General features: G+C 45.5%; 12 protein-coding genes across 12 annotated transcripts; 6 read left to right on the plus strand and 6 right to left on the minus strand.

Moving 5' to 3' along the window:
* Positions 1–338: 338 nt before the first annotated feature.
* On the minus strand, positions 339–2,496 carry BYT42DRAFT_575781 (uncharacterized protein). The gene is made up of 4 exons (XM_051568992.1): positions 2,105–2,496; positions 1,878–2,035; positions 1,542–1,802; positions 339–1,448 (listed from the first exon to the last, which is right to left on the minus strand). Exons 1-4 carry the CDS (start codon positions 2,273–2,275, stop codon positions 584–586), a joined length of 1,455 nt encoding a protein of 484 aa, XP_051421534.1. The 5' UTR covers positions 2,276–2,496; the 3' UTR covers positions 339–583.
* Positions 2,497–2,503: 7 nt separating this feature from the next.
* BYT42DRAFT_500086 (general substrate transporter) lies at positions 2,504–4,127 on the minus strand (the record flags this gene model as incomplete). Its single annotated transcript, XM_051564682.1, has 3 exons — positions 2,504–3,548; positions 3,609–3,887; positions 3,964–4,127. 3 exons carry the CDS (start codon positions 4,125–4,127, stop codon positions 2,504–2,506), a joined length of 1,488 nt encoding a protein of 495 aa, XP_051421535.1.
* A 291-nt stretch (positions 4,128–4,418) lies between these two features.
* BYT42DRAFT_575784 (uncharacterized protein) lies at positions 4,419–6,705 on the minus strand. The gene has a single exon (XM_051568993.1). The coding sequence runs from the start codon at positions 6,575–6,577 to the stop codon at positions 4,607–4,609; it is 1,971 nt and encodes a 656-aa protein (XP_051421536.1). The 5' UTR covers positions 6,578–6,705; the 3' UTR covers positions 4,419–4,606.
* Positions 6,706–7,031: 326 nt separating this feature from the next.
* Positions 7,032–8,668, plus strand: BYT42DRAFT_547339 (uncharacterized protein; the record flags this gene model as incomplete). Its single annotated transcript, XM_051565943.1, has 6 exons — positions 7,032–7,070; positions 7,146–7,235; positions 7,309–7,399; positions 7,474–7,573; positions 7,646–7,968; positions 8,052–8,668. 6 exons carry the CDS (start codon positions 7,032–7,034, stop codon positions 8,666–8,668), a joined length of 1,260 nt encoding a protein of 419 aa, XP_051421537.1.
* A 402-nt stretch (positions 8,669–9,070) lies between these two features.
* Positions 9,071–10,814, plus strand: BYT42DRAFT_499095 (uncharacterized protein; the record flags this gene model as incomplete). Its single annotated transcript, XM_051564613.1, has 6 exons — positions 9,071–9,637; positions 9,709–9,862; positions 10,060–10,182; positions 10,249–10,334; positions 10,399–10,486; positions 10,708–10,814. The coding sequence occupies 6 exons, from the start codon at positions 9,071–9,073 to the stop codon at positions 10,812–10,814; spliced, it is 1,125 nt and encodes a 374-aa protein (XP_051421538.1).
* An 869-nt stretch (positions 10,815–11,683) lies between these two features.
* On the minus strand, positions 11,684–12,601 carry BYT42DRAFT_398223 (uncharacterized protein). Its single transcript, XM_051563378.1, has one exon. The coding sequence runs from the start codon at positions 12,425–12,427 to the stop codon at positions 11,936–11,938; it is 492 nt and encodes a 163-aa protein (XP_051421539.1). The 5' UTR covers positions 12,428–12,601; the 3' UTR covers positions 11,684–11,935.
* A 986-nt stretch (positions 12,602–13,587) lies between these two features.
* Positions 13,588–15,269, plus strand: BYT42DRAFT_575790 (HSF-type DNA-binding-domain-containing protein). The gene is made up of 4 exons (XM_051568994.1): positions 13,588–13,896; positions 13,957–14,109; positions 14,199–14,566; positions 14,628–15,269. The coding sequence occupies exons 1-4, from the start codon at positions 13,688–13,690 to the stop codon at positions 14,984–14,986; spliced, it is 1,089 nt and encodes a 362-aa protein (XP_051421540.1). The 5' UTR covers positions 13,588–13,687; the 3' UTR covers positions 14,987–15,269.
* A 1,412-nt stretch (positions 15,270–16,681) lies between these two features.
* Positions 16,682–18,630, minus strand: BYT42DRAFT_398270 (uncharacterized protein). Its single transcript, XM_051563379.1, has 5 exons — positions 18,443–18,630; positions 18,333–18,377; positions 17,126–18,258; positions 16,947–17,039; positions 16,682–16,873 (listed from the first exon to the last, which is right to left on the minus strand). Exons 1-4 carry the CDS (start codon positions 18,471–18,473, stop codon positions 16,986–16,988), a joined length of 1,263 nt encoding a protein of 420 aa, XP_051421541.1. The 5' UTR covers positions 18,474–18,630; the 3' UTR covers positions 16,682–16,873; positions 16,947–16,985.
* Positions 18,631–18,811: 181 nt separating this feature from the next.
* On the plus strand, positions 18,812–19,285 carry BYT42DRAFT_547343 (uncharacterized protein; the record flags this gene model as incomplete). Its single annotated transcript, XM_051565944.1, has 1 exon — positions 18,812–19,285. One exon carries the CDS (start codon positions 18,812–18,814, stop codon positions 19,283–19,285), a length of 474 nt encoding a protein of 157 aa, XP_051421542.1.
* A 268-nt stretch (positions 19,286–19,553) lies between these two features.
* BYT42DRAFT_615454 (uncharacterized protein) lies at positions 19,554–19,983 on the plus strand (the record flags this gene model as incomplete). The annotated part of the gene is made up of 2 exons (XM_051571959.1): positions 19,554–19,799; positions 19,855–19,983. 2 exons carry the CDS (start codon positions 19,554–19,556, stop codon positions 19,981–19,983), a joined length of 375 nt encoding a protein of 124 aa, XP_051421543.1.
* Positions 19,984–20,116: 133 nt separating this feature from the next.
* BYT42DRAFT_615455 (uncharacterized protein) lies at positions 20,117–20,437 on the minus strand (the record flags this gene model as incomplete). The annotated part of the gene is made up of 2 exons (XM_051571960.1): positions 20,117–20,205; positions 20,281–20,437. The coding sequence occupies 2 exons, from the start codon at positions 20,435–20,437 to the stop codon at positions 20,117–20,119; spliced, it is 246 nt and encodes an 81-aa protein (XP_051421544.1).
* A 566-nt stretch (positions 20,438–21,003) lies between these two features.
* BYT42DRAFT_594462 (Septin-domain-containing protein) lies at positions 21,004–22,635 on the plus strand (the record flags this gene model as incomplete). The annotated part of the gene is made up of 9 exons (XM_051570770.1): positions 21,004–21,039; positions 21,099–21,195; positions 21,253–21,381; positions 21,459–21,540; positions 21,617–21,754; positions 21,844–21,961; positions 22,032–22,127; positions 22,203–22,299; positions 22,361–22,635. 9 exons carry the CDS (start codon positions 21,004–21,006, stop codon positions 22,633–22,635), a joined length of 1,068 nt encoding a protein of 355 aa, XP_051421545.1.
* Between the last annotated feature and the right edge of the window lie 28 nt (positions 22,636–22,663).

Below are 22,663 nucleotides of genomic sequence, written 5' to 3' on the forward strand. Positions count from 1 at the left end.
AGCGAGCGATGCCTACTGTCTCTTGGATATCTTTTCGGTTTTATCCTCTCTCCATCATCCATTTATCCAACACACTTTGTCAAAGTCGAAACCCCTCTTACCATCATCTCCAGAATTCGTTCCTGACGGGATGCCGGTAATTCCGTCTCCAAACCATCATGCTGTTTAAATCGGCTCCTCTCTTTCTATCTCTTTTTTTATTCTCTTCCTTTTTTTTTTGGGTATCAAATTTCTATGGGATTTTTTTCTTGATCTGACGGTGCAAATCAAAAAATTTCTATCGTGGCATTGTTTTGATCAACCGTAGAAAATGAGTAGATTTATGTATATATACGACGCTCTTATTCGTTTTTTCTTTTGCATGAAAATATGATACAGAATTCAATGAAAAAATTGAAAGATAATTAGAGGAAATAAGAAGGGAGACGAAAGAATAATGGAGGGTTAAAAAAAGAAAAGGAAGAATGAAAAAAAAAGGAATGGACCCCATTGTAAAAAGGGAAACAAATCAGGGAAACTCCACACAGACTGTGGAGAATATTTGTCAAGTCATGACAGAAAGATGGAAAGTCGGCGATGCTTTCTACACATCAATATCCATCCCCATGCCCTTGTCCCACACCGAATCTCTCGCTTCTCCTTCATTATCTTCGTCGTCTTCAAACCATTCGCCTTCGGCAATGACACGGCCTCCCGTACGTCGTGTATCCTTGCCTATTTCCGAGTCATCTTCTTCGTCTTCCAGTTCCTCATCGCCGTCCAGGAATCCCTGGATATCCGGTGGGATCTCTTGCATCTGAATACTGGGAGCCGCATCCAGGTACCGTAACTGTTCCATGACACGTTCGCGCACTTTTAAAAGATACGTTCGATCGTTTTGGTTCTCTACGCGACCCGAAAGATGGGGATGAAGCTTGTAATCCGGTTTGAAAAAGTCAATGTATTCGTTCGGTGGCAGGTCATCGGAAAGCGTTGTATCAACCAGAACCGATGTTTCGTATGTCCAGCATCGTGCCACGTTTCTGACTGTGTAACCTCCTCCACCCACCACAAGAAGAGGGATCTGGAAGTCCTTGACTATTTGCACGCACCGTCCGTGCGCTTCAATACTCAGGTTGAAACATCCCAAACGATCGCATCCCAAAGAATCCGCACCACATTGAAGTACGATGGCCGAAGGCTGAAACGTGCCAATCACCGCATCAATGACTTCCTTGAAGAGCCAAACGTATGCATCGTCATCAATTCCATCTCGTAGAGGCACATTTACAGAATAGTATTTTCCCAACGACGTTCCAATCTCGTCAATATGCCCCGTGCCTGGAAAAAAGTCGCCATTATACTTGTGGAACGATACCGTCATCACTCGATCCGTCGAATAGAACGCTTCCTGCACACCGTCACCGTGATGGATATCAATGTCGATATATAACACACGCGGAAAGTACCTGTTAAGTCACCCCTCACAGTTAATCTTACTGGCACACCACGCCATTTGAATCATCACAAAAAGTTCGACACTGACAAAAAAAAAGTCTTACCTTAATAGTTCCAGTATACCTAGTACGATATCATTAACATAGCAAAATCCACTGGCTTCACTCTTCTTGGCGTGATGCAAACCGCCAGACCAATTAATACAGATATCGGCACCGTTGGCAATCAGTTTTCTGGACGCTTCGATGGTGGCGCCAGCGTATCGTTGACAAAAATCGTAAATGCCGTCAAATATAGGACAATCATCGCCTACGTTGAACTTTTGGAACACATCTTCAAACTCTTCTGCATTATCCGGCGTGACTCTGAACCATAGAAAAAAAATAAGAACTCGCATCAACAGCTAACTTTTTAGCAGCCAAAAGGCCAAGGAGACCCACCTTTTCAAAAAATCCACATAATCGGCGGCATGAAACTCTAATACTTCGTCGTCTGTCGCTCGTCTGGGTTGAAAAATCTCCATTTTCTTGTGAAGTCCATATTTGAGCACCAAGTGATTGGTCAGCGTTAAGCGATGCGGCTTCATTGGATGTCGTTCCTACATTTTTATTCCACACAATGAGTTATGACCGACTCAGCCATTTTTGCACAGGAGGAGGTTACTTACACCGTAATGATAGTTGCCGACGCCTTCGTCGTGGAAATAGGCCACGCGAGTCTTATTATGAGAAGCCAATCTCATGGAAGCCGGCGATGAATATTTCGCTTTTTGTGTGCTGCGAAGGTCTTCAGAGAATGTGGCGACCACATCGTCGTCACTGGAGGTATGACGAGGCATGGAATAAACGCAAATAATACGATGTATGTGTTGGGCCTGTAGTAGACGAAACGAAATGTTGCAGCTGCCGGCAAAAGAAAATGAGGATTCACTGGATAGAGGTGTGGTGTTTATCAAGCCAACTTGAAAGGTGGGTGGGGGTTGAGCGAAATTCCTCCCATTTCCTATCCAGTAGTCACAATTTCAAAAACCTGACCATTGGAAATTTTCAATTCATTTACAGAAATTTTATTCAACAATTTCATTTTTGAGATCGTTGTTGGAAATGCCATATCGAATTCTACGTTCAAAACTTGCATTGATTTCTTCCAGAGATCGGCCCTTGGTCTCTGGAACATAGACAATTGTATAAATGGTGGCCAAAAGAAGGATGGCGGAAAAGATGAGGAAAGCAAACGAATGCAATGTGGCCAGTAAGGTCGGAAATAAGAGACCAATGACAAAATTGGACGCCCAGTTGATGCTGGTGGCGACCGCTCCCACCGAGGAAGCGGCGTGCGTAGGCGCCAGTTCCGAGGTAATCATCCAAGGGATGGAGCCGAGACCTATGGCAAACGACGACACGAACAAGAACACAGAAACTACCAGCACGACTTGTTGCTGGAAGTAGCCACCCAACGCCAAGGTAATACCGGTGACACAGCCTCCGACCATGGCCAGAATGAGCAGAAAACGCCGTCCGACGTGATCAATAAGGAAAGCAGATAGTAAGGAAACAACGAGGTTGACACCTGAAGTGGCAATGGCAATGTACATGGATGTTTGTTGATCGAACGCGGCATCAAAAATCGTGGTGGAATAGTACATAACCCCATTGACAGCTGACAGTTGCTGGGTTGCATGCAAAACCATGACAATACAGGTGATCTGGAAAACAACGGGGTCGTTGAAAAGGTCACGAATAGAGTAAGCTTGTTTGAATTTTTGCGGACTCTCCGCGACGACTTCCTTGGTAGACACCTTTTTGATCGACAAGTCGAGGGTGGATGACGACTCGGGAAGCGTGGCCGCCACGCCGAGCTGCCCAGCAATAATATCGCTCAATTCACCATCCACAAGACATTTTCCTCGCAAACGTTGCAGAGCATTCTTGGCCTCGTCGATTCGATTTTTTGATATGAGATAGCGCGGGGATTCCACGCAAAATGGCATCATCACCATTTGCAATAACGCGGGCAGGATAACCAAGGCATAGCTGACTCGCCACATGGGCACCGTAGCCAAGACGAGTCCCACCAAATTGGACGATAAGATACCAATCACAATAAACAATCTATTCCTTCCTGTCACCATCGCTTGCCCTTATGCAACGAATATAAATAACAAAACTTACTGGTTCAAAGTGCCAATGGTACCGCGACCGCGCGTGGTGGATATTTCGCCATTATAGGTTGGTGTGGCTACGGAGCCTAGTCCACATGATAATCCACAAAAGATGCGACCGAAAACAAACATGACAGGCGACGTTGATAGAGCAATGAGAACGGCGCCTATTAACCAACCGAGATTATTGAGACTGATGGTTTTTTTACGACCTATTCGATTCAAAATGGTGCCGGCCAAGAGGCTAGCGACGAGACCGCCCAGACAATAGGAAGAGACGGCAAATCCCCTACAGTAAAACGAAAACGATCATATCAGTTAACGGACGGTTGAGCTTTTTTTGATATGTTTTCTCGATTATCTACCATAATAACGTGCTCATTGGGATACAGTCTGGTAGTACAGAATTATGTGTGTAATCGATGGATGGGGAGCAGTCGTGTGTTATTCGTCCAACAATATTTGGGGATCCAATGGTCCATCCCAAACTAAACGATCCCAAGCTTGACACAATCCCACAAAAGACCATGTAAATGGGGAATCGTGTTTGCCGAGAATCCATGATGTGTATAATATGAACTAATGAGAAAGGAAATAAAAAAAAAATATTGTATACGATGCAAACGTAAAATGGGTGGACTTTCCAAAAGGAATCAATAATTATCCTCGTTTAAACACTAATTTTGTTTGTATTGTCAAGAATGTAAACAAACCGATTATTTTCATGCGGATCCCTTTTTATTTGTTTACATTGTTTTTTTTTTTTTTTTTTTTTCACCTGAAAATCCAGGCTTTCTATCAAATGGGTAATCTTGGATCTTTTTTTTTTTTTTTCTTTCTTTCTCCAAGATAAGGCTATTTTAATAATTTTGATTTGGACGAGGGGGAGGACATATCAAATCTATCAAGATAATTAGGGTTTACAGTAGTAATATAAAGTAAAATAAAAGAGGTTGGAATGATGCAGTGTTATTACGAATAAAAAATTAAACAAGTACACAGGTACCGTTACATGATACGGCAGTCGCTGTTATCACTGTTGTTTGGCTTGGCACCGTTGGTAGGACGGGTGTGTTGTTGTCGTTTTCGCATTTGGTTGGGTCCTTGCTTCTTCAGTTCGGTCAACCGTTGCATCGCCTTTCGATTGTTCTGGGCGGCGGCACGCATATACCATTTTTTCGCATCGTCGAGATTCTGTTTCACGCCAATGCCCGTCTCGGTGTAATACCCTACGGCGTACTCGGCCTTGGAAGAGCCTTTCTCGGCGGCTTTGCGTGCCCACAGATAAGCCTCGGTATCGCTCTGATTCAAGACCCCTTCGGCCCCCGTCAGATACCATCCTGATAAGGCCAGTTCCGATTCCACATCTCCCTGTTCGGCTGCCTTGGAATACCAGGCAATCGATCGACGTGGATCCACGGGACAATTCAAGAACCCATTCTCATACGCCAGGCCTAACCGGAATTGGGATGGTGCATAGCCGTACTGAGCAGCCTGTGTATATAAATCGCGCGCATGATTGACGTCTGGAATGACTCCTGGAAGATTCTCGCTTTCGAGGGCCAAACCGAGTTCGTGAAGCGCTTGAGGATGCTCCTCGTCGGCTCGTTGCGCCGCTCGTTTCAGCCATGAAATGGCTTCCCGCGGCGTCTTTTGTTGTCCCAAGAGTCCATTTAACAGAATCATGCCCAACTTTAGCATGGCGGCCGGATCCCCCAAATTGGCCGCTTTGCGGTAGAATTGCATTGCGTGACCCTTGTCACGCTTGGTGCCCAGTCCGGTTTCATAGCACACGGCGACGCGATATGTCGACTCGGGATGACTTTGTTTGGATCCCTGCAGATATAAACTGAATGCCTTTTCAACATCCACCGATAATCCCATCTGGCCAGACCCGTAACAGGTTGCCATGAAGAACACGGCGTCAGGATACCCCGATGTTTTTCCAAGCCCGCTCGACTGCGACACGAGTTTCTTCACAATCTTTTGCGCTTCGGTAGTCAGTGCTTCCTTAATTTTTCGGCTTCGCTTCGGATCTTTGGGATCTGTACGGACCTGCCGCACAGCTTCCAACAAATACTTGGCCAGATCAAGCTCGATCTTGGGATCCCGACTAGCTTTGGCCTGGGCTCGGAATTTGTTGAGATTTTCGGTGGTGGCCGGTGGGAACTTTAACTGATTTTTTGATGCTTTCTTTGGCGAAGCATTGGCCGTCGCATACGCAGTATCATCCGCCACCGTAATGCCATTTTCAGCAGGCGAATGGGTGGCGGAAACCATGTAGGTGGCATCCGACGGTCGCACCGAAGGATCATATTGATAAGGATCGGATGGGTAGTAGTATGACTGTTGTTGACGTGGATCAGCATAGTAGGCATTCGGGTCATCGGCGTAGCCCCAAGATGGTGCTACTGGGAGAGCGCCGTTGTAATTGGAGGTCGGATAATACATTGACTGCTGTTGGGGGTAAGCCGCATATGCTCCTGGAGGTGGTACAGCCGAGTAATCAGCACGAGGTTGTTGTTGTTGAAAGCCTGCTGTCAAAGTAGGATCATACAAGTCCATGCGTGGTTGACTGTAAGTCATGGCGGGTGAAGCTCGAGGGGATGGAGTGGATAGGCGAGGATCGGTGGTATGAGTGGTATTGGTGGAGGAGGAAGAGACGGGTGTATTGGCTAGACCATCCGGTCGACCGCTGGGTGCTGGACGAGGCGACCCGACAGCTGGACTATCGTGGTTAATAGGTTGTAAAATATATGTATTAACAGGTGGTTGCATGGGCATAGGGTCTCGTCTTAGTGGAGAAGGCGATTCAGGTGCGTGAGGATAGGAGGGATGACGAGGAACCGGTGACTGATGATGCAAAGAAAGGGCATGCATGGGCAGATCATTGGGAGACGGTGGCTGGTGCAAGTCCATGGATGAAGACGATGTCCGCAGAGGAGGACCCGCATGACGTTGATCGGGATAGCGGGACATGAGCGCGTAATGAAGGTGAGGAGTTAACAAAAAGACAAACGCTTTTTTTCTCGTTCACATCCATTCGTGTGGTTACTCCTTTCTGGGAGATCCAGATCGTGACTGCTGGAACACGACATTGCCAAAAACGGGGGTTGAAAATAGTGGAGTTCTCTTTTTTTTTTTTGCTGAGCATCCCATTCCGTCTTGGTACTTCAATAAAACTGCCCCACACCCATGCCATCTGCCACGCTTCCGACCGCTGAAGACAAGAATGTCGTACGAAAAGCACTTCCGACATCGGTAAGCTCTCTCAAAAAAAAGGACTCACTTATCAGACCGAGATGTTCTGATTTTACAAAACTAGAAAATCTTTACTGCGACGGTCGGTCGTTTGTTCGTTGCTTATCCCCATCCTCACGAATGGACATACTCCGGCATTTGGGGTGCCGTAGCCTTTTGCAAGGATAAAAAAATGAACAACAGTTTTTTTATTCGAATAATCGACCTCGATGTAAGTGTGCTGACCCAAAACGACAATGACGATGCACGGCCCGCCCGCACCCCCAACTAACGTTACTTCACATAGAACGACGCCGGGGTTGTATGGGAACAGGAGCTGTACAATGGATTTGAGTATATCAAGGATACGTCGTTTTTCCACTCGTTTGAAACAGACGTAAGTATGGGTTTTTTGGAAAAGCTTACCAAAGATCATATATTCATGGACAAATTACCTCATGGTGGTACAGGATTGTTGCGCTGGCTTAGAATTTGTCAATGACGGAGAAGCAGAAACATTCTACAAAAAAGTTGTGCATCGAGATTCATTTAAATTGAAAGGTAAACTTCTGATGGAATCAAACTTATACTGTTGGACCCCCGTTTTCTCATTATCATCATCATCATCGTTACAGACGAGGCCGCAACACGAACGAGTCATGGCGGTATGTTTTCCAAAGGGACGCGAAAGAGTAAAATCGATAAGAATCAAATTGGCATGCCGGGCGAATTCAGGTAAGCCTACCCAAAAACCAAAGAGTGCAAAAAATTGGGACAAGGCATGAACCAAGGATGGATCTTGTTTAGACATGTGGGACATATTGGTTATACACCGGGCAAAGGATTCAGCATACAGAATAACGATCCAGAATGGAACGGTATCTTTGATCAATTGAAAGCGCTTGGTATATCCGCCGATGAAATCAATCAAAATCAAGACTTTATTCAAGACTTTTTGCAACAACACGGTGCGACTCAATCGCAACCTAGAAGTGGTGGTGGTGGTCCACCTCCACCTCCTGCTCCACCTTCTCAGTCACCTTTATCTACTCAGCAGCAACCACGTATGGCACCACCTTCACTTCCGTCCATGAGAAAGACACCTCCTCCACCACCACCACCACCCAGTGGTAAGCATTTTTTTCTTTTGTCTGATGATGATGATGATTATGATGGAGGGTTCAAAATAAATTAATACGGGTTTGGGATCAAGGTCGTCGACAACCTCCACCGCCACCACCACCAAGAAAACCAATGGGAACACCAACATCGCCACCTATTCCACAACCTTCTTTACCTGGACGCCGACCCATGGGCAACAACAATTCACCTGCCCCACCCGCGCCTCCGTTACCTAATCGAGGCGGTCGTCAAATGGCACCACCTCCTCCACCCGCACCAGGATTCCCCACGGGAGCACCACCACCACCGCCACCGCCTCCACCACCGTCTTCCTCAGGAACATCAGCTCCACCAGCTCCCCCACCACCTCCACCAGGCGGTCCTGCACCCCCGCCAATGGGAACGCCACCTGTATCTGATAGTCGAGCCAATTTCTTGGCATCCATCCGCGCTACGGGAGGATTCGCGAATTTGAAAAAGAGTGGCGCCTTGCGTGATGCTCAGAGCGAAACACCTTCACCGAGCAAATCTTATGCCAGTCCAAGCAGTGGCGCCATGGCTGGTGCCGCGGCTGCAGGTGCTGCCGCATCGGCTGGAGGCGCTTCTTCCGGAGAGGATTTGGCGTCTAGTCTCGCTGCTGTACTGAAACAGCGCAAAACGGCCATGCAAAGTGACGATGAAGACGATAATGATGATGATTGGGAGTAAAAGCGATTTGAAGATGAAAAAATAAAAAAAAGTAATAGAAAATGGGCTGCTGACATTTAAAACAAAAAGTTGGGCCACGCATTTTGAAAGGGAAATTTGGTAATTCAAAGGAGCTGCAAATCGCGCTCATTTAGTCCTTTTTTTTCTTCTTCTTTTGTGTGTGTTCTTTGTTACGTCAAAAACTAATGTGGGAGCCAAATGAGCAGCTACTCCTTCGAGCTCCTGTAAAATATAAGAAAAATGACGGGACTCTGTTTGTCACACCCAGAAGAGTGGCGTGGCAGCAGCAAGGATCACCGCATTTAAATCCTTCTATTCCTTATGGTGACATTGGAAGTAAGGAGAAACCAGTGTGGCCCCAATCCTTGAATCTGGCCTTTTAATCTGCAAAAACTCACCATGATGTTATCTTGTTTGTTTTTGCATGATCGACAATTAGCCTTGGCACAGACACCGGAATCCGCTGCCAAAGTGCTGTTAAAGATAACCGTGACGGCACCGGCATCCAAAGATTACACATTTCACTTTATATCGCCCAAAGCATTAACCGAACGAGAAGCGATCAAGTCTCAAATCACGGAATTATTATCCCGTGCAAGAGGTCAAAGTGCAGCAGCGGCAACAGCGGCTGCCGCAGCAAGTAGCGGAAGAACATCGACGGTAGCTACGCCCACATCGGCCACTTCTTCACCTGCACCGTCTTCGGCTGCCACACCGAATGCGCCTACCACCGGGCAAGGAGCAGTGTCATCGCCTGCCGCCGCCACTCCCGCCACTTCAAGTCCTACAGCGCCTACCGCTGGCACTGGGGGCGCCCAATCGTGGATGCACGAAGAATTCGCAGCGAGGCGGAAACTCCTTTCCACCAGCAGAGAGTTGCACACGTTACACATGGAATTGGTGGTTACAGGCAAAAACGTTTCGGAAGAAGAATTTTGGTCCAGTCCTTATGTTCGACGTATTCGACAGGTAACGAGTTTTTGCAGCAAATCCCAATGTCTGGTTCTTTTTGTCTAAAATGCTCTTTCCTGTCATTTTAGAAACTGAAAAAGGATGCAGTGTCACGAGAGGGACGTCAAAAGGGCAAATCCTCAAAAATGGTCGAATTGATGCCTGGACAGCAAGAAGGATCCGATGTTAAATATACCCTGACCAGTCAAATTATACATAATATTTTTACCGAGTTTCCATCAGGTAAAGGGATCGTGTCGAGATTCATCATGGCCTGTAGCGTTAACTCTTGCCAAAAACGTTTTTTTTTTTTTTTTTTTTTTTTTTTTTTTTTTTTACAGTCAAACGAGCATATGATGCGAATGTTCCTGACAAGGTACCCCAAAGCAAAAATTTGAATTGTGTAGCAGTAACTAACTGCGCTGCATCATAGTTGTCAGAACAACAGTTTTGGAAACGGTTTCTGGCGTCTGAATTTTTCCATCGTTCAAGGACTGGAGGTCGTTCACAAGCCACGGCTTATGACGATATATTCGATCGGTGTCTGCAGGAAGAGGACGAAGGTAACTTAATAATCGCGGTACAAGTGAATCTCGTCCGTAGCAGAAATACTTAATTTCGTTTTGCAGAAAATTCAAAGGCGCCTCAACTTTCGCGTATGGACAAAATCAAGAGAACAATCGATTTGACCGCCACCATGGAGGATCATACGGATGTACGAGTGATAAAGGCGAAAACAATTGCTGTATATGTTATCTGATCATCTTTTTCTGCCTTAGAGTGGTAACGCGCCCGACTTTACAATGAAAGCCGGTCAGAATACCCAGGTGTTACCGCTCATTAGACGATTCAATCGGCACGCCATGCGTGTGTTGGAAACGCCCACCAGGTAAATCCGTCCTCACCCTTGAGCAAGCAAGATATTAAATGCATGACGGTATTTTTCCACAGATCAAACAAAGAAGGCAAAGACGCTAGATCTGTAAGTGATGATTGAGATGTCAAGCGATCGCATGCTGGCTCATACAAAATCGGACGTTAGGATGATATTACCAGTGAGATCGTTCTGGATGATCTGACAGAAGAAGCGCCTCCGGAACGGATCGTACTGGATATCCAGGATACACGGCGGTATTTCGAAAGTCAGAGCGGTGGGCAGGATAATTATAATATCTCAGACAAGGTACGGGGATGAATCGTACGATGCACCCTCGGAACGGTAGGACTTGACTAACCAGTTATCATTAGGAGGTGGCCCAAGTACTGCAAGGCTTTAAATCCGAATTTGAACATTGGGAACCCCAATTGACAAAGGTGAGCATGATGGTTGTGGTGGCGTACCGTAAGATGTGGCGATAATCCACTCACGTATTTTTTTCTCTAGCACATCATGAAACCCAAAGTGGCGGATAAAGTGTGCTTTGACTTGACGACAATGATCAAACGAAAAATTCGACATGATGCTCGTTCAGCTGGCACAGGTAAAATTGAAACAAGATGTTATGGACAGATGGTGATAGAGACTCATCAAAGTCGTTATCCACAGTGGATATGAAATTACCGCCCCAAGTGATGCAGAAAATTCAAAGCTACCATTCCGCAACCAATGAGATTCTGCGCCATTTTTGGTCGTCATTTGAACCTTATCGACAAGACAAAAATCCTCGCATGGTCGAAGGGCTCAAGCGACAGCAAGAAAAGATGAACGAAGTTCTGATCACCGTCAACAGTTATCAGGGCAGCGTCGAACGATGCAAACAGGTAATTAAGAGTCAAAAGGGGGGGGGGTTGTACCATGCTTGGCTGATCCAAGGGCCATGATAATTGATGTATCGATATGGTGATGGACTAGGTTCTGCTACCCGTCATGACAGCGGTAGAACGGGCCTTGGAAACAGCGAGAAAACGGCAACGAAAAAAGCGATAAATACGATATATTACTCCAAATGTAAATAGTTTAAACTAGTGGCTGGTTAATGGATGCCCTATTCTTACTCAGGACCATTCGTTTGTTCCGGTTGTGGTTTTCGCCAAATGGGGACGGCGTTCGTTGTTGTTATGTCACATATGCAGAAACGCGTCCCGAATAAGTTCATCAACGCCAAGCGTTGCTACGGTTGTTGCATCTGAGCACAATGAGGATTTATTTGCCTGTAATTAGCGGCCAAAATTCTCTTGCAATCCTTTATTAATGTCAATGTCTTGAGAGAGGGTCATACTCGTCAATTCCAAGGTATTAATTCTTCTACGTGATCATAAGAAATGTCTCATCTTGATCTTGAATATAACCTATCTTGTGAGTAAATATCTGCTTCTTCAATGCTTTGCGGGAATCCCTTCATTGGGCCGGAACGCTCTCCTTTCATTCAACTTCGGGAAAAAATTGTTATGACGACTTCTCGTCTCTGCGGGTCGGGGAATACCGTCTTCCTTGGATCTGTCACAATTGAGCCTTTTCGGTAGCTTATTAGAACCAAATATGGCAAGTCGGAGGGCAACATTCTGAGGATGCCTTTGGCTGTTACAAATGAACATGCGCAAGGAATTGGACAATGATGGATGACGGAGTATTTTTCTCCGAGTTTGCATGATCCAACTTGCCTGCAGCCTGCTGCCCCATAACAGTATGTACGCTAAAGCAAGGGCACCGTGAGAAAAAAAATATGACCCATATCTTGGCAACCTCGCCAGATCGGTGAGCACCTCGTAGTGCATGCTTTTACAGGCAGGTTTCTCGGTCCAGGCCAAGAAGGGATATATCCAATAAGCAGGAAGAGGTTTCACTTTGAAACATGGTTTGGGTCCCATGATTAAGATCGATAGGAATCACGCTTTTTTTTCAATGGCCTGCTGCGGAATCGGGAAAGCGACCTTCAAAAAAAAAGGAAGGGTGTATATCTTGTGGGAAACTCTTATCTAAATAATACAATAGATCACCAAAAGAGTGAAGAGTAATGACGATGAGCAGCATGTATATTTGGGCACCAGTCTATTTTCCCAATTTTTTTTTTTTTTTTTTTTTTTTTTTTTTTTGCGGAGGTCTGGGCGTTATAATGATTATTGCATACCCAAGAGAATTTAATCGGCTGCTTAGTGATGTGTGATATGCAGTGTTAGATAATGTGAGTCTTCATTGGTTCCTGGAGCAAGACAACGGCGTAGCCACGAGATCAATAAAATGATACCGTACGATTTATGCTCAAAGGCATTCATGTGAATGGGATATTAGATTATTAGTCTACTTCTAATCAAATTTCCAAGGATATCTAGAATGTATACCACTTTACGAAAAGCAGTTAATGATCGAATCGTAGAGAACAAGGATGTGAAAGTTCAAGAAGCTTGCCGGTTGAGAATATTGGACTGTGGCGCGACGATTCACATAGTCGGGGTTTGATTTGAAGATCCGTTTGCCGTTGGGATTATTATATTTTGCCATCTGGCCCAGTCTCAAGTTTATTATTTTTTGCAGCAAGTGGTGTTACCCGGTAAACGGCATCAGTGACTTGGAGCTTTACTTCCCGCCTTGACCCAAAATCAGTATCGCTATCAATAGCATCCATCGCTTTATTGGGCCGCGGTATGTTTCATCCCAAGTCCGACCTCCCACGCACTCAAGGGATTATGGCTCTCGATAGCTTTTGTATCGTGGTAACGGCAAAGTCGGAACTATGGGAACTTTTTTGCATTCATTCGATGAATTCTGGAACGCCAGTAAAAGGCAATGGATAATATGATCCTTAGTCATCCATGATTATTATTTGTTTCACGTCTGTGGACACTCAACCCACTGTCAGTCAACCAATTCCCTGTGTGATAAAGGTCGTGAAAAAAAAATTATGTATGGATGGCGCGAGAAACATGGCCAGTGCGGTCGATGACATGAAACAAGGATATTTTTTTTTTTTTTAGACATGCAAGTCCGCAGCCTCTTTTTTTTATTTCATGTAGCGTTGGTTGAATTTACTCTGCTTTTTCAGTTTTTATATAAGCTCCTCTTCTTGTTTTTTTTTTATTCATTTGTTGAGCTTTATTGCCCAGTTCAGAAAGAAAAAAAAAAGCATAAATATGTCAGGAGCTGATTCCTTACAAGTAAATATTCCAGACATGGATTATTCCAAAAGCAATAGTCCATCGTCTCCGGGGTCATTGTCCCCTTCAGCCTTTGATGCGCCTATGGACGAGTTCATGTCGGCCTACGCTCCGGAAGAGTCCGGTTCCGTCAAACGATCCTCTTCCAAGAAAAGTGTTCGAACCTTTATTAGCAAACTTTACAGGTAAAAATAAAACAAAAAAAGAAATGGTGGTTATGCAGGTTTTTAAATATCTGTCAATAGCATGATCGAAAGTGGCCGTCACCAGCATTTGATCGCTTGGAATCCTACCGGCACCTCATTTTTCGTGTTCAACGCGACCCAGTTTGCGCAAGAAGTGCTTCCTGAGCATTTCAAACATAGCAACTTTTCCAGTTTCGTGCGTCTGCTAAACATGTAAAGAATGATTCCAATTGATTTGTTACCATTTTGCTTGGGCAAAACCATAGTATTAACATATATTCTTTTATTTTCCTATAATCTAGGTATGGTTTTCACAAGATCAACAAATCGCCGCGCGGTCAGCGAGGAATCAATGAAAACGAAATATGGGAATTTTCCCATCCCAAGTTTCAGCGTGGCCGACCGGATCTACTCAAAGATATCAAACGAAAAGCAATGGATTCCGAGTTGCTGCGAAGAGAAACCGGCGATATCCATGCATCGTTTGCCATGTTACAAATGTCTCAAGCCGACCTACTACAGCAATTCTATACGTTACAGGACAATTTCGTCAATCTACTCAAAGGATTCGAAGAGACAAAGAAGGTTCAGCAACAACAACAAATGATTTTGCGCCAATTAGCAGCTCAGCAAGGAGGTCTGCAAGGCGATGAAAGTCTGCTTAACAACAGTAAGTGGCCCGTGCGTCCCTTTGATAATCATAAACCTTATATTTTTTTCATCTTTGTCAGTGCCCGAGCCCAAATGGGACACCACTACAATGAATTCAGGCAGTCCTTTGAAGGTGCTGGTGACTTCACCAACCTCGGCTGCCCCCACGAGTGAGGCACCGACTTATCAACAGATGCCATACGTCAATCAGTGTTGGGAAAATTCACCGTCCAACGTCCAATACAACTCGACCTCGTCAGCGAGTCCCGCTCTGTCGGCGACTTCACCAATGTCACCCAGTTTTTCGCTGGACATGGCTATGAACACTCCGTTACCGCCGAGCCCATTGGCCTCTCCTGGTTTAAGCGACCACCCCGAGTCTCCCTTTCACATGAAATATGACGACATGAATACCCTCGGCCTAGGCTACTCTTCCTAAACAACCTTTAGCCGAAAAAGCAGCCTTCCAAAAACAAAAACAAGCAAAAATCACCGCTGGTGCCTTTTTTTTTTATAGAATGTAAATATTTTTTATTTTAAAAACAACTTTTATATTTTACTGTACCCCATCGTTTCCTTACATTGCCTTTTTTACACTCCAGCTTGATTCTCTTTTTGAATGACAAACCTCTTTAATCATCGGTGTTTAAATTTGGTTTTTTATTTAGACTGCACCATTCACAATAAAAAAAATAAGTAGCACAATTGACAAATAAAGTTATTAATGGATCAATGCATAAAATGAAATAAACAAGTAGAAGCTAGATGAACAAACGCAAAATGCAGCTTGAACCCCCTTTTTTTTACAGTCCGCGAGTCATAATATCATCCAAACACATTTCTTTGGCTGTGTAATAATCACCGTGAGCCGCTTCCAAGTACTCAGCAAGGATGTGACGATCGATATGCTGGAAAAATTCACACAAGTCATCCAAGGCTTCGTCCCACTCATTGGCAAACATAGGGTCGGCAAATTCAGGGTAGGTGGGCGCTTCTTCAAGCGGGCTGTACAAAGGATTGCTGAGCGAGTAAACCGAAGCTCGCGATGGAGATCGACTGTGAGAATAGACGGAAAAATCTGTATGCAGATTGGGACTCGAACCCATGGATGTCATACGTCGACGCCCTTTTCCCGACATGGCCTCGGGAGCCAGTAACATTTGATGCGACGAGGCTCTTCGATTGCCGTAGTGCATAGGCGAGTGTTTTCTTGATCGTCTCGGTTCGGGAACATCGGAAGCACTCAACGTCTGGTAAGACCGTCGTCGCATCCTCGCATGGTATTCGTCACCAGGATCATACATGAGGTCGTCCACGTCGTCATACATGGCCACCTCCTCGCTGAAGCCACGGCCACGGATATCGGGCAACGGCCGAGGGCTGACGCTACGGCTACGACGATCGTCGGCGAACATGACAGGCGACCTTCGCCGTTCATACGAGTAATCAGCGTTCTGACCACCGTGCAACATGGGACCAGGATACGGAACGGTAGGACTCACATCACGGCTACGTATGGAACTCACACGACGAGTTTCAATGGGTGTCACATCACGGCTGCGTATGGGGCTCGTACGGAGGCTACGAGCAGGACTAATGTCGCGGCTTCGTACGGGACTGACATCCCAGGAATAGTGCTGTGGACTGCGTACGGGGCTGAGATCTCCGAGGCGGACGGGGCTCACATCTCGGCTGTGGATAGGACTGTTATCGCGGCTACGCATGGACCGCCGAGGTGATGACAATCGTCCATCACTTTCCAACGGTGACAGGCGATCAACGTCCAGCAGCAGCGACTGGGGACTTTGGCGCCGTGAGGAAGATGAACTGGGACGTTTCTTCGTTTTTGAATTTTTCAGAATGGAGACCGGTTCGGCGGGTGGTTCACTGTATCGTTGATGCATGGATGATACCGAGGAACTCGATTTTCGAAGGATGGAAGCCGGCTCTTCCGGGTAGGCTTGATTAGGTTGCAAACTGGAACGTGTGGAACGCGTGGAAGGTGCAGGCGAAGGAGATCGCAAGGGCGAAGGCGAAGGAGATCGCAAAGGCAAGCCCGTATTTAAAGCAGGTAAAGATTGAGTGCGTTCCGGTTTGATTCCTGGCTTACTTTGCCGGTCAGTTTGGCTACTTGGAGTTAAAGTATCCGACCCCGGTTTGGGTCGCGAATGTTGAATGAGGTGGGCGGTGGACAAATGGGTCGATAAAGCGGCGGTAGTTCTTGCTGCTGCCGTCGCATCGGATTCACTTTCTTTGGCTTTTGATGCATTGGTCTTGAATAAAGAAAATAATTTCTTTGGTCGCTTTCTTGGCGGAGGGGTATACTCTTTTTTTTTTTTTTTTGTATGTGTTAGCTTGATATGAAGGGAAAAAAGGGCCAGTTGGACTAGGAGACTTACCAAACAGTGTATCTGGGGGACCTTTGGCGTATTGCTTCTTCACCCAAGCGGACAAATCCGTTCTTGCCGTAATACAGTGGTAGTAAGCACTCGCTACGTATGATATCAATACTTTGTGTCTTTTTATATCCTGATAGCCAAAACTTACTGTAGGCATCCATTCGATCTTGATGGCTTACCAGTTGTCGAGAGTCTTCCATTCTTAGCGGTATATGCTGCTCTCCACGACGCCGTGAAGGGGTTAAAAAGCCCATATTGCTTTGCTCACCCTTGAACGTGGATTCTGGTTCTTGGAATATTTCGGTTGGTAAACGATAGTCGTCCTGTTCTGGCACTGGTTCAGGGTGTTCGTCCTCGTATACGAAATCGTCCTCCACTGGTTCCTCGTCTTGGGTATTCTGGACGCTGTCATTGTCCATGAGTTCTTTCAAACGATAAATGGGACTAGTCAAACTTGGCCCCATGGATGGATATGGTTCTGCCCGCTGATAATGATCTTCTTCTACAGAATAACATGGGTCGGCCTGGTAGATTTCCGGAGATTCAATAACGATGGAATCCTCTGTATGGTAAGCTTCTCCATTGTATTCCTCTGCTTCATACTGTTGCGAGTGATGGTCTTGAAAGTCGTAACTCTCGTAGCCATGGTACGGTGGGTGCTGTACTGGTTGGCTGTAGTGACGCATCGGCTCCGGTCGGGAAGCTAGTTGGGGCTCAGCAGCGGCTTCGCTTTTGTTGCCTCGGTCAAAGGTAAAGGACCGCATCCGTGGCAGAATAGACAATCCCGACACCAAAGAGTGACGACGGCGTTCCGAACTCTGTTTACTCGCTGGAGGGGATAGAGTGTTTTTCACTTTATTGGCAATGCCGGTCAGCTTGGACGAGGTCGATTTCGTAGGCTTGATACTGCTGCTGCAGCTGGCACAGACCAAGGGTCGACCGGCTCCGGTTTCCACGGTAAGCCCGTGAACAGGCATCTCTTGCTTGCAGTGACCACAGGTTTGACTCGGAGAGCGAGGTTCGTTGGTCGGCGTTTCAGGCGACTCTGAGCATGATCGTGTAGGCGACAGAGCGGGAGACGGCATATCATTCGATAGGCTGTGATCATCTCGGTCTTCCTCCGGAGACCGATCCTGATCTTGGGGATGAAGATGATGTTGATAACGACTCTCATTGTGTATGGAGTTCTCTTCTTCGCTGTCGGATTCGACTAGCATAGGCCTTTGATACGGCGATAGCGGAGGAGCCTCATCGGAAATCGCTTTCAATTCCTCACTTTTTTCTGGGTCCCGGCCTTGGTCTGGGACTTTATCTGCGGAACAGTCGGAAGCAAGCATTTTAGGATCACTGTGGAAAATAGTTTTTTTTTTTTTTTTTTGGGTTTACCTCCAAGGTAATCATTGATCTCTTCGAATAATTCGTGCAATATCTCTTTTAACATGAAGTGAGTGAGTTTTTACTTGGACGATGGCGATGTTTCATAACTCCATGTATACCTTCGCTACGATATCTCAAAGGCGTTCGCATAATGGCTGGAGATTTGGGTATAGGGTTTCAAAAATAATGGAAAGGGCATCTACAGCAAACCGGGTGGGTTATAAAATTCGATTTTTCATGGAGATTCAGAAAACATTACTAAATAAGGAGATGGTTGTTGACATGTAAACAACGTTCAATTGTTTTTGATGCAAAGTTTGTGGTACAAAATGCCGCATTTTGCCATCTCTTAAAAACAACTAGCCATTAGAACCTTTTACAAAGCGTTTCTACAGTAACACCACAGTCACCGCCATGTCAATCGTAGATGAACTTTTTGAAATACAAGGCATCCTCGCAAGTCCTGGCCTTTTTTTTTTTTCCTTATCATGCTCCCACTTGGACTTGTCAAGAAATCCAAACATTGGAACTCGACCGCGAATGGCTGCTTATCTATGGCTTCTCTTGTTCATTCACCCGTTGCGAACCCTTTCAGTTCACGCATGAGTCTCCGTCCCGCTTTGACCCAAAAAGCCATCAAAAGCGAGGCCATTGACGGTCCTCACTCATCATCCTTTAACCTCGCTACCAAGCCTGTCGCCTCGACTCCACAATCTAACCTTGTCTTCGACAATCGCATTCACTTTGCGGACTCTCCTGTTACTAAAGCTGTTGCTTCGACTCCACAATCTAAATTTGTCTTCGACAATCACATTAACCTTGCGAACTCTCCCGTTACCGAAGACAGCGCTTCGATTCCACCATCTAAACTTGTTTTTGACAATCACATCAACCTTGCGAACTCTCCCGTTACCAAAGCCGTCGCTTTGACCCCATCATCCAACTTTGCTGTTTGGGAATAATTTTCACTATGCAGATTGTACCATTACCAAGACCGTCTCGGGATACACGGCCAATTTAACTGCCTAATACATAGAAAGATGATATTGGTTAAAAAATGACATGTCTGTATTTGTAGCTGATATAAAATAAAATCAAAAGGAAAAAAGACTGGCCAAGTCGGTCTAATTTGGCCATGCCAAATGGGCATATAAATTCCAAGGACGAGTCACCCAGTGTGGCAAAAAATCAACTACCCTTTTTTCGTTTTAATCGAGAGAGATAATCACCATGGCTAATGTGCCGCCATCGGAAGGGCAGCAGTTTTCAGCCCAGAACAACAGTAACCAAGATACTTCAGCGCCAATGAATCAACAACAGTACCATTCAGCGCCTCAGAGTTTCCAAGGCTATGTTCCCAATCGAGGTCGATGGGGTGGTGATCGTGGTGGTCGCGGATATGCACGTGGGCGCGGACGAGGACGCGGTTACGGACGAGGACGTGGTTTTCAAAGAGGGAACTATGGATATGCTCAGGTAGAATTCACTCGTATGCGACGGTGGACTCGATTGACCTAACGCCGGAATATAGGGTCAACAACGGTACGAAGGCGATCGAGGTTCGGGTGCTGAGCGCCAAGACTATGCTGCGTTTTATTTGCCGAGTTTCACCAAAGATCCATGGGAGCATTTGGAAAAGGGTAGCAAGCCCAACGTTTAAGTTTATAAATAATACACGAATGTACACGTAAGAATGAAGGGCCGGGGTGGGGTAAGAGGGAAAGTAAAAAAGGTATCTGGGCGATATATACAAAAAAAAAAAAGACATAGCATCTCTGAACCATTCGTCATTTTCAAAAATAGACTGCATCCAAATCTTCCGTCTCCATGGACACCAGATGTTTGCCAGGAATCATGACAAGACCCACTAATCGTTGTTCATCTAAAAGGAAAAAAAAGTCAAGAAAGTGAGTTTAGGGACACATAGCATTTCGCCATTGGTGTAGTAAAAACGTACTGCCTCTGAACTCTTCTGTATGGGCGAGAATGACGTTTTTCTGTTTATCGATACAAACAAATACACCTATAAAGACTCTTCCATCCGTAATCTTTATGCGTGCTTTGAAGTTTAAATAGGATTCCAGTTGGCGGATATTCTCAGTGTCGGCTGCCATTCTAGGAAAAGAAAACGGGTGGTTGTTGTCTGACTTTTTGCGATGAAAAAGAAAGCTTCTTCTTGGAGTGACTGTCCTCTTTTTGAAACCGGCTTATTCTGGGAAAATTGTCCCCAAGGCGTGGATGACTATCTTCTCCACCTACCCTTACCCGACTGGCATGGATAGGTGTACTAATTATGACAGGTACCGTGCCTGATAATAAAATCAAGAATAGCTAGGTTTTTGTCAAGAAAGATCAAGAGATCAAAGAGAGATCAAGAGAACAAGTAGAGTGAGTCACCTCCTTGAAAAACCCGCTCCTGGTTTGAATACAGTACTGCACACCTTTGAGTCTTGCGGACCATGTAGTCTCTGCCCTGCATGGCACTTTACATTCCAATCAAGCAAGCTCCCTTGATTTCCTGAAAAACCTAGCGCCCCCTTTTTTTTGGCCCTTGGATCTCCCTTTTTTCATCTTCTCTTTGGTCTCGCCTCCTTTCTTCTTTTCCATCCAGGCGTACTTTTTTCTCTCTTCTTCTTCTTTTTCTCTTCTTTTTTTTCAATCTAAATTTTACTGGGTAACCATGTCATCTACCTCACTTTCGGTTGATCTTGTTGCGGTATGCCCAACAACGATCTCGTTATGTATGGTTAGGCTCACTTTTACTTTTTTTTTCAGACCTCGCTTGAAGGTTATGTGGGATTCGATACCATCACGCAGCAAATTGAAAAGAAACTCTTGAAAAGAGGATTCCACTTTAACGTTATGGTCGTTGGTAAGCGAATAAACGAATTTTCTCTTTTATTGAAGTATTAAGAATGGTTTTAAAAAGGCCAATCTGGATTGGGCAAGTCGACGTTGGTCAACACCATCTTTGCCTCGCACTTGATCGAAAGCAAGGCGCGTCTCGCCGCTGATGAACCACCTCGTCAGACCACGGAGATTCAAACCGTGTCGCATTGTACGTAAACCCCATTTAATAGCTTTTTTTCCTGATGGTCGTGTTTGTTTTATTTTTATTGATGTAACCATATGCAGTGATTGAGGAGAATGGAGTGCGTCTGAGACTGAACATTGTGGATACCCCTGGCTATGGAGATCAAGTCAACAACGAAAATTGGTAATTGAAGACCCAACTACTAGCATGACTATTTCACCGTCAACTAACCCACACACGCACGGGATCCACATTACAGCTGGGAACCCATCATTAAATACATCAAAGATCAGCATTCGGCCTATTTGCGCAAAGAACTAACCGCCACCCGTGATCGTTACATTCAAGACAGCAGAGTTCACTGCTGCTTGTTCTTTATTGGACCCACCGGACACGCGTAAGTAAAATGTATCATACGAAAAAACGATGAACGGGTCCCAAGGCTAACTCAAACATTGCATGCAATAATAATAATAATAAAAAAAGGCTGAAGCCCATCGACATCGTGGTCCTCAAGAAACTGTCTGAAGTGGTGAATGTCGTGCCTGTGATCGCCAAGTCCGACTCACTGACCATTGAAGAACGTCAAGCATTCAAACAAAGAGTAAGGACAAAAAAACCCATATTCAGCAAATCATACCCTTTCACTGATAAATATTTTTTTCTTATCACAGATCAAGGCTGAATTGGTTTTCCACAACATCAAATTGTATCCTTACGAAAGCGATGAAGATGACGAGCAAGAACAGGCTCTCAATGAAAGCATTCGTGTATGTATAACGCAACACCTTAATTTTTAGCCACACTCGTTGTAGTCACCACGTCTTAACTCTTTTTTCCTGCAGGAGCTGGTTCCTTTTGCTATTGTGGGATCCGAAAGAAATGTGGTGATCGACGGTCGACCCGTCCGAGGACGAAAGAATAGATACGGCGTGATTAATGGTAAGGCACTGAAAGCCGGTGATGACCATCGCGCAGAGAATATTAATCCAATGGATTACAGTCGAGGATTCGGAGCATTGCGAATTTACGCATTTGCGCAACTTTTTGACCCGCACACACCTCCAGGACCTGATAGAAACGACGGCGCAAATTCACTATGAAGCTTTCCGTGCCAAGCAATTGTTGGCCATCAAGGAATCGACCCACCCTGCTACAGCTCAAGTGTCGGCGGCCACCACGCCCAATGGCACGTTGCCCAACAGTCCCAACACCATGACCACTGCCAGCATGGCAAGCCCACAAGCACTTGGCAGCCCTGCGCAATCCACAAAGTAAGTTCCAAGTTTAATTGGATAAAAAGTGA

This window comes from Radiomyces spectabilis (genome assembly GCF_025331425.1).
Source record: "Radiomyces spectabilis strain NRRL 2753 chromosome Unknown BYT42scaffold_9, whole genome shotgun sequence".
NCBI lineage: Eukaryota > Fungi > Mucoromycota > Mucoromycetes > Mucorales > Radiomycetaceae > Radiomyces > Radiomyces spectabilis.